The sequence below is a fragment of the Barbatula barbatula genome (genome assembly GCF_947034865.1).
Source record: "Barbatula barbatula genome assembly, chromosome: 5".
NCBI classification, from domain to species: Eukaryota; Metazoa; Chordata; class Actinopteri; order Cypriniformes; family Nemacheilidae; genus Barbatula; species Barbatula barbatula.
In genome coordinates, this window is record NC_136769.1 from 12,059,079 (window position 1) to 12,068,645 (window position 9,567).

A 9,567-nucleotide genomic window follows, 5' to 3' on the forward strand; every position below is an offset into this window, starting at 1 on the left:
ATACTGCAGAGCTCATTTATTTTTCTGAAAAATGAACTGTATAGAGCCATGTACAAAAAGAAAATATATCTAACATAAACAGCTCTGTCACTGACATCTTATTCACAAAAACATTCTGTACAAAAACGCATAATATATCTGGATGCACTCTAATAAATGTGTAGTTTTAGCATCCATCCCCTTTTTGGCAAAAGAAAGATGAAAGAATTAACAGCAAATTAACACAAAATACAATATATATAAAAAAAAAGGTACTAACAGTTGGTCGTTCGTTCTACTTCATATACAAACACAATTTCTCGGGGAAGATTTGCATAAAAATATTCAAGATTGCAGATATTCAAATATTTAGAGTAGGCCTATGTTATAACATATATTTACATACATTTTAATAAGGGGAAAAAAATCAACATCAATACACCAAAAAAAAAAACAGTATTTCCCTTTCTATAATTTGTGTATTACAGCAGCTACCAAATTTTCACATTTTTACATACATTTTACTATCCACAACTGTTAGCTTTTTTTAGCTGAGGGCTGTTCTGACAAGGTTCAAGATGTCCTGTCTAAGCCCTTCAGTACAATCTGCCTCTTGAGCTAACCGCAGGAAGCAGTCAGCAGAAAGAGAGGGATGAAGAGCAGCAGGGAGGGACCCTTGAGGACCCAGCAGCATGGAGAGACACGCTTTGCCCAGTCGCAGGTATGAGTAGCGCTGTGAGAACCAGTACACCTGGGGCAGAAAAGACTTGAGCCAAGCTCCTTCAGTGTCATTTTCCAAAGAGGAAGATGAAACAGATTTTTCAACCCGTTTAGAGGCTATGGGATGATGTTTACAACGTTTCAACAAAGATCTTGTGACTGTTGGCTGGGCATCTGATGCTTTCATTTTAGACAACTGAGATCTTTCTAGAACTGGGCGTGTTGGGACTTTGCAAGCCAAATCCACATCTGTACTGATATCATCAGAAGAGCAACATCTGGTCCGACTTTTTAGGACAGATGAGACTGCCGATGAAAGAAGGCCAACACACAAGTCCTCAACTGCCCTTTGTAAACAAGGTACTAAAAATCTACAAGCACCAATCATCACTTTGGCAAGTGGGGTTGCTTGAAAGCTTGACTCAAATCCATCCTCTTGTCTTCCCAACCCAACAGAGCCTAGAGATCCCAAAACAGGACAATTTGCATCTTGCTTTGACTCTTCTGTCCTCTGGCCTTCAGTTCCATCAGTCAACCGACATCCATGCAGGTAGTGCAAAACTGGTAAAAGCATCCCACTGTTAACATCCTTGATACAAATGGCCTCGCCTTTAGCTTTCTGGGACTCACCGAATCCTCCCGTCAACAGGGCTCTGAAATAGTCAGACCCAACCTCTTTTGCTCCTTCTTCTCCAGCAACAACCTGATGATTGGCTGGAACAAGGGTTCCATCGTCGAGAAGGAAGTTTAGGTCATGTGTTGCCTCCTGGTACGGACACAATTGGTTCTGTTGTGGTTGGGAACAATAATAAGAGTTTCTGTCCAGAACTTGGGTTGTTTTCATGGGGCTTGAGGTGGTCCCACAATCTATGCTACAACTATTTCTGCCCTCATTGGAGCTTGACAAAAGACTGGAGAGGCAGCCAATCAGGAGGGAGAAGTACAAGAAACTGAGTTTGAAAGAGGACACTTGCTCAACAGGATGTAACCAAGCAGCAAGAAATAACTTGTACTTATCAAGCGTATCATCATCTTGACTGTGACAACCAATCAGATCAAGAGCTGCTGCCAGCCCTCCATTGTCCAACAGCAGCTTCTTTAAAATAACTCTGTTGCTGTAGCAGGAAACAAACATTCAGGTGATCAGGTCAGTTACATACCACATTAGTCCTTGAAATATGCAAAGTTTTGAAAGAGTGATAATAAAGCATACCTAATAATCAGAGGCAGAGAAAGAGCACAATACAACTTGTCGGATTCGGAACCTGACAGCATGATATGAGTAAGAACTCCAGAGCCAAAGCCAGACTCACCCTGAACCTTCAGATTACAGAGCAGACCCAAACCTAAGGAACAAGAGAACATGTTAGCTTTGAATAAAGAGCAGTCTGGAGAGTATAAATAAGCCAAAAATGTATATTCTGTCAGCATAAAATTCTTAAACTATGCATATTTGTGCTCTACAGAAAAAACAGTCTGTTTGGAATTTCATTAGGACGTGTAAATAACAAAAGTTCTTAAAGGGATAGTTCACAAAAATGTGTCATCATTGTCTTCGCATTTATTTCTTCTGCACAACACAACAGATATTTTGAAGAACACTGGTAACCAAACAACACTGGACCCCACAGACGTCCACTATCTGGACACAAAACCAATGAGACATTTCTCAAAATGTCTCATACAGGTTTGGAATCACACGAAGGCGAATAAATGAATTTACATTTTAGGGTGAACTATCCCTTAAAGAACTTACAAATAATATGCAATATAATTGTATATTAATAAAACGTCACACACCTAGTTGCGTAATTCTGGCTTTTCCTTTTTCTGACTGTTTGTTTTGAGTCTCTTCTCCTCTCACACACAGTCTCTGTCTGATCAAAGCAACAGCTCCTGTTCTAACCAGAGCCTGCAAGCAGTTTGGGTTACAGCTGAGCCTTCCTAGCATCCGAAAGCACCTCCCACTGGGGTCATGGTGCTGGGTGAGGTAGTACAACAGCCCCGAAAACACGTTTGCGTTAATGAGTGATGTGCTAGGGTCAGAAGCATGTGAGAAGCGTGACAGAAGCAGAAGAATGGGGGACTCTGGGGCCCAGGGCTCAGGGTGATATGGATGATGACACATTTGGGTTTTAGACAGCATAGGGGGACTGTCCAGGGCCACAAGGCTATAGCGTGAAGATGTAGAAGAGGATGAAGATGCACGAAATCTCTTTCTGGGAGGAGAGGAGATCGAGACAGGAGATGAGGGGGTGGTGGAAAGTTTTATTATTGGTTGCTCAGGCTGAGGGGTGGAGGTAAAGGAAGGGTGTATAGAGGATGGTGATGCAGGTAGGTTTCTCAGTCGTATGGTATGAGGAGATACAGGAGTTGAAGAAGAGGGTGAAGAGAGACGATTGGATTTAGAGCGGGAGGGGGGAGACAAGTGGGGCTGACGCATTGTTTGCATTTCGGGGAGCTCGGAAGAAGGCGTAAATAGTGAAGGCGAGAGACCGGATTGAGGGCTGCCACCGACAACATCACTTCCACTCTGTGATTCAGTCAGCTCTCCTTCAGAGGAGATCAGACCTTCAGAAACCAGCCAGGACCTGGAAGGAAGGCAAACACAAAGAAAATTAACAACATTAGTCCCAAAAAATAATTAAATATAAAACATATCAATAAAAAATGCAATTGAAACAAAGAACCAAGTATATATTATGTCACTAAAAATTAGGACCATCACCAAACTGCCAGGAATACAAATTTGTGAAAAGTAAGCAGTAGATATCTGCAAAAATTTTGTATATCTAATGTAACCAATATAAATAGTGACTCATAGCTAACCTGAGGCTGAGAAAGCTGGAAGATCCTGATGCCTGGTCTTTGCTCACATCATCCCTCTTGTTCCCCTCAAAGGGTGAAAAGTCAAACGACTCGAAGCACGATGTCATCAGTTCGGAGCTCGTAGAACAAGACGACAGGTTAGCGTCCATCTTTCCAGCAGTCAGTTCCTCTTCTTTAGAAAGTTCTACCAACCGCTTGATCAGCAGAGGCACCAACCCCAGTTCTTGCAGCTGTTCAAGGGCTGATTCATCATAGACAAAGTCAACACATGCTAAAAAGGCAAATCGCGTGAGCGGATGATTCTGATGGGCGGATAAAAAGCCGATGAGCACCTCCAGACCACCGCACTCTTTGACTTTGGCCCTGTTCACAGCCTCTCTGCAGCACAAACACAGGGCCTTGAAAAACACACCCGATTTAAGAGGCTCCTTCTTCACTTCCTCTGCAAACTTCTGAATGACACCCAGTGAACCAATCAGTGGCCTCAAGCAGCCTTGAGAGCACAAGTTTGCCAGAGTCTTCAGAGCTAATTCTTCCAACGGCTGACTGTCTTCCCCTGAGGCAAAGACACCCAACTGTGTCATTGCCCCAGACCTTGACATCTCCCTGGCACACTCTGCACTGCAGCCTCTGGTAAGCTCATGAAGGGCACGAAGAGAAGCCCGCTGTAGTACTAAAGGGTACTCTGGAGCAATGAATGAAGCAAGAGCAGGTAGAGCTCCTTCTGAAAGCAGCAGATGTCGGTTGGCAGGCGTGTCTGAAAGGTAGACAAGTGCTCGAGCAGCAGACTGTGCACATTCCAGTTTCGGAGCGGAGAGCTCAGGAGTTGGAGTCAGGGACGAGGGAGAGGACGGGGGTGGAGATAGACAGAGAAGGAGAAGTGGAACACCACCTAAGAGAATGAGACAACAACATATTAATTTACCAGCTCAGCATTTTAAAATAAAAAGCTGACAGTACATAATTAAATTATACTTGAGAATAGACGGAGACATTTTTTAAGATTTGTGATGACTATTATAAGTTAAAAAAATCCATAAACTTACCTGCAGAATGGACCTCAGCTGAACCCTCTGGGTCCATGGCGAGATTTCCCAGAGCTCTTGCAGCTCGATTTTGCACCGTATCCACAGAGACATTCCTCTGGAGTACATCAACTAGAACAATTCAAGATTATTATGACTTGACTACTTTATGTATACAGAATTTGTTTATAAAATGTAGTATAGAAATGTGGTTTTCAAAAAAACCTACACTGACTTACCAACAGCAGATACACCACCAAGCTTCCGTACCTACGAGGACAAATAAACTCAAACATAAAACAACATATGAAATGTGGCTAATTTGATAATAATGATACATTATGCTCTTACTTCGGTTCTCGTCCCTTTTTCAGTACAGCAATTGGCCAGGATGCTTAGTGCCAGGTCCAGTAACTTTCTGGAGCTTTCTGGTCGTCTTAGGAGATCCAGCAAAGGTGGCAGTCCTCCTCGTGCTCTGTACCTTGCGATCCTACTGCCACCTCCTTTGATGTGCTGGGTTCGAATTGCCACCAGCGCCCTCCATTGTGAAGCTCGAAGTCTTTTGTCTGCATCCCTGGATTTCTCTCCTGCATTGATGGGCTTATTGCCAGCTTCAGTCAGTCCACTATCTGTCAGTGTACTTGCTTTGGACAACTGAGTCAAACACCAGGTGAGAGAGCATTCTGGGACCTCCGGAGCGCTGGTTGAACCTTTAGAACTTTTTTTTATTTCTTGTCCTAAAAGTGTGGACATGATGAAACTGCAGAACCCCACCACATTTCTCAGCAGCTTAATTATTTAGTTTTATACGTTTCGGTGACTTTAAATAACGTTACGGCTAAGTACAACGCCAAAAGGATATTCTTAAACAAGATGCAATACAAATTGAAACAACAATATTTTAAACTAGTAGTAAATAATTGGTACATTAAGTCTAACCGAGAAATAAACATTTAAAACTACACCTACCGTGTTCACCAATCAGAGCTAGCGCAACATCCGAGCATTGACTTCTGGGAAATTGAGTCTTTTCAGAGTGCGACATACTTCATTAAGGCCTACGCCTCGAAAGGTAGGCCACAACGACTAAAGCACTGACAATGCTGCCTAAGAGTACTCTATTTGGGTGTATTTTGGTGTTTCGATGAAGAGTAAGAAGGCTTTATTAACCTTTCATCCTACTCACGTCAATTTTCCTATGCGCAACAAAGCGCAATCGCCTCAGATTAGCACAGGCGCCATCTTTAGCAGAGCGACAAACAGAAAGGTTCGTCAGAAAGGGGAGGGGGCATATGTAGACTCGGTCTCTTAAAATGGGAGTTGTAGTTTCAGGATAACTGTGCCGGTGGCTTTATATAATACATAGGATACCTTAACGTACGAACATGTGAATATTATGTATACGAAGGTAAAATGTACTCCCAATAAAGAAAATATTTTGAGCACCTTGATTTTTACCATGCGCATGAATCGCTTAGAAAATAGTGGAATCCATTTCCCACAATCCTCCGTGGCACGATCTGTCTATTTCCGGAAAAAACAACACCCTTTTCAGCGCTGGATCTGGTGCGAACAAGGTCGTTGTTATTATCATCGCTGTTTTGGACTATCGCGGAAAATCATCGCTGGAGTTGTTAAAGTCCACGGTTAATCGAAGTATCAGACAATAAATACAAAATAATTTCAGAATGGAGGTCATAGAATCAATTGTCACAGACGGCATTGAAGTGGAAGAATCAACGACTACAATTTCAACTTTGGAGACAGAAAAGTCAAAAACAGGTGAGTTTGGAGTAGGCAATGCAGCAGTATGCGCACTGGGGATTGCAAGCGAGGAGGACATACGATGAGCTTGATGCATTGGCTTGTTAAGGAGAGTTCTAAACCTTCCGTAGTTTTTCATTTTGGTCGATTTCCCCCAACACATATTTTTTATACGCTTATTACAGCATTGTACGTTAGTTATATCTAATGAACACAACGAGAATATACAAATTGTGTTCTTATTGTTAAGAGAATTTTTTTAACTTTTAATAAAAAGTTATAATAACGTTTAATAAATGTTGTAAAACTGCAAAACGTTCTGCGGTGTCTTGTTTTCATTCAATAACTGCTATTAATAATTTTGATATGGTTTTTATTTAGAGTTTGTGTGGACACTACAAGCAACATGGCATCTGGTCCATGTTCGATTGGAAATGGACCAAAAGTTTGACCAGCCTGTGTGCAAAAAGAAGAAGCTGTGGGAGACGGTGGCTGAGAGAGTTTCTGAAAAGTTAAAGGCAGACGGCTGCACAGACATTCCAGTCAAAGCCTTTGAATGTGACCTGAAATGGAGAAACATGTTAGCAACATACCGCAAAAATGCTGAACGAGCCAAAAGACTGGGAATCAATAGCGTACACTGGGAGTTCTTCAAGGAGATGCACGAGGTGCTGGGTAGAAGCTATGAGGAAATCGAGGCTCAGCGGAAGGCAAAGCTTAATGGCACGAAGCTTGGCAAGGCAATAGCCAGTAAACGTTTTACGCCAATACTACCAACGCCCACCTCCGTCACAGCTACACAGATACCAAACACCAAGCCCCCTCAGGATTTGCTGCAGTTGTACCTAGAGCTGCAGGACAGGAAATTGAACATGTGGGCACAGCAAAAAGCTCTGGAAGAGAGGAAGATTGAAGCCATCAATAATCTGGCACGTGCCATTACTTGTCTGGCACAGGACAGTAATGTTCAGCTGACTCAAGAATGTGTCATGCCAGATATCAAGATTTCCCAACAATAGTCATGTTTTTGGTATGTTCATGTTAGATTAAGGCAGTGGATTTCTATTTTTGGAGATATTGTGAATCCCTTTATAGAACTGTTCCGACATGTAACAAAATGAATAACGTAGTGTTACCTTATTGCTTAGTCACTTTCTTCAAAGTAGCCTCTGTTTTCATCCATTGAAAAAAAAATGAGTTAACATTACTGAGCAGTTCATGTCATAATCATGTAACAGAAGTAAATGAAAAACGTTGTTCATGTTATTTTTGTGTTTTAATAAAAAAAGTGAATACAAAATGTGTTTATTTTTACTCTTACCACAAAATATTTGGTATTTTAGAATATTTTTACATTGGTCATAAAATGCTTTTGTTCTGCTTAAGAAGACCCTGTTTCCAATCTGCTGAAAAGCAGATTCACAACAGTTTCCCTCATTTCCACCCCATCCACATCGTCTTTCACCTCTTTCATATCTTCTTTTGTGGTTTTCTCAATTAGTCCCTTTGTCACATCCCCCATATCCAAAAAAGCATTATTTAATATACAAGCCGTCAGAACAACAGCTTTTGCCCTTTCAAAGTTTCCCATATCCAAATATGTCAGTTTCAGGAATCGCTGTTTTAGGTCAGCCACCGCCTGCTCGAATCGGCCCAGATGGGTCGCCAACACTCTATTATAAAGGTTTTCTTGAGGGCTTTGACCTGTAGCAAATGGAGTAAGTATTTGCACTGTGAGTGGGTATCCAACTCCGGCTATAAGGCAGGTCCCTGGAGGCACCATCTCAGGGTTTTTCTGAAGATGTTCAACTAATGCACTTCCTCTGTTTTTTTCTGAGCCTTTGCTAATGTGGCAGTAAATGAACCTCCCCTCTCTGTTGCAGACCAGTTCCAAGTTCAGCCATGAATCCGGATGGGGATCATTCTTTAGTCTCTTTGCATCAGGAGTGTCGCTTTCACAATCCTGCTTAGTAGTGAGTATGCGGATGGGTATGCGTGTGTCTCCCAGTACCCCAAGCACTTGAGGGAGACCTCTCTCTTCCAGGCATTCGTTGCGAGCCAGCCAGCTGGAGAAAGGAAGCAGATGAACTGCCCCCTGTCCTACAAATGGATGAGACAACAACATTAAAAAAAAGAAGACTGACCAAAATTATGACCTGTATGTGGTTAAAAATATGTAAACAGCTGAATCTTTTAAATGCATTTAGTAACCAATACTGCATTTTTATTGCCCGATAATAATTTAAAGACACTGTAAATGATTAACCATGAACTACTGATTCATACCTGTAGGCCATTGAATGAGCTGATCTTGTAGTGCTGTCACTCGTTCACAGAACGAAAAGAAAATCCTATGTATGTTTCCTTTCTCCAGATGGAAACTAGAGGACACATTGCGATAGCTGATGCGTTTGGAAAGGAGGGTGAGGGACAGGAGGACTGTGTGAGACAGGGACAACCGAGCTCTTCCAGACAATCGGTTCTTGCTTTGGTTTGTGCTGGATCTTTGCAGAAGATTGGTCACATACTGACAGCAATAATAATAATAAAAGTACAATAAATAAATAATTTATTTACAGCAATAGAAATACCAAATGTACTTACAGAAAGTAACCTCACTTTAACTGCAGGGTGTCCCTCGGTGGGGTCAGGAAGCTGTGCGCGGTAACCAGAGACAGATTCGTACACAGGTGGCCCTGACTCGGTTGTCAGCTGAATTGGTTCTGAACCTTCTTTTGGAGACACTTGAATAAAAACGGAAGAGGACTGCCCCTGTGCCTGTGCCATGAGGTCAGCCTCTAACATTTCCTCAACTGCCCGGTCCAGACGTTGATCAAGCTCCCAGTAAGACAGTGGCTCCCATTCAGACTGCATGAGGTCCATAATCCCCCGTCCTGCTGCCGCCACAAAGGTATTACGTGACTCCATCTACAATACAATTGTGTTAAAGTTGGAGAAACGTAACGTTATTATTTCAACCAAAACGAGTCTCTTCAAAAAAGCACGCGGTGATTCCGCTTACAGAACAGATTCAAAAGGAGCAATTATTTACGAAAAACCGTCCCATATGTCAGTTCAGTCATATGTGTTTTGTTAAAATAAGTGATAAGAAAGGACGCGAGAAGCTAAAATAAAAAAAACATTTAGACTTCTTCGTTAGTTAAAACAGCAGCTTGCATCCAATGTGTTGCATTACACTGCCATCTTCCGGTGATAACTACTCCTAAATGTAGTCATAATTTATTGTTTT

At 42.0% G+C, this 9,567-nt stretch overlaps 3 protein-coding genes across 4 annotated transcripts; 1 reads left to right on the forward strand and 2 right to left on the reverse strand.

Moving 5' to 3' along the window:
- Window positions 1-7: 7 nt before the first annotated feature.
- armc5 (armadillo repeat containing 5) lies at window positions 8-5,817 on the reverse strand. The gene is made up of 8 exons (XM_079456276.1): window positions 5,523-5,817; window positions 4,905-5,290; window positions 4,793-4,823; window positions 4,575-4,685; window positions 3,529-4,420; window positions 2,500-3,290; window positions 1,913-2,045; window positions 8-1,814 (listed from the first exon to the last, which is right to left on the reverse strand). Exons 1-8 carry the CDS (start codon window positions 5,596-5,598, stop codon window positions 527-529), a joined length of 3,708 nt encoding a protein of 1,235 aa, XP_079312402.1. The 5' UTR covers window positions 5,599-5,817; the 3' UTR covers window positions 8-526.
- LOC306894053 (uncharacterized protein) lies at window positions 5,806-7,595 on the forward strand. Its single transcript, XM_079456279.1, has 2 exons — window positions 5,806-6,335; window positions 6,699-7,595. Exons 1-2 carry the CDS (start codon window positions 6,242-6,244, stop codon window positions 7,334-7,336), a joined length of 732 nt encoding a protein of 243 aa, XP_079312405.1. The 5' UTR covers window positions 5,806-6,241; the 3' UTR covers window positions 7,337-7,595.
- Window positions 7,596-9,519, reverse strand: LOC306894052 (uncharacterized protein). Of its 2 annotated transcripts, none has more exons than XM_079456278.1 (3): window positions 8,922-9,519; window positions 8,604-8,844; window positions 7,596-8,417 (listed from the first exon to the last, which is right to left on the reverse strand). In XM_079456278.1, exons 1-3 carry the CDS (start codon window positions 9,243-9,245, stop codon window positions 7,699-7,701), a joined length of 1,284 nt encoding a protein of 427 aa, XP_079312404.1. In that variant the 5' UTR covers window positions 9,246-9,519; the 3' UTR covers window positions 7,596-7,698. The 2 variants fall into 2 exon arrangements, with proteins under 2 accessions (XP_079312404.1, XP_079312403.1); XM_079456277.1 differs by having other exon boundaries at window positions 8,937-9,516.
- Between the last annotated feature and the right edge of the window lie 48 nt (window positions 9,520-9,567).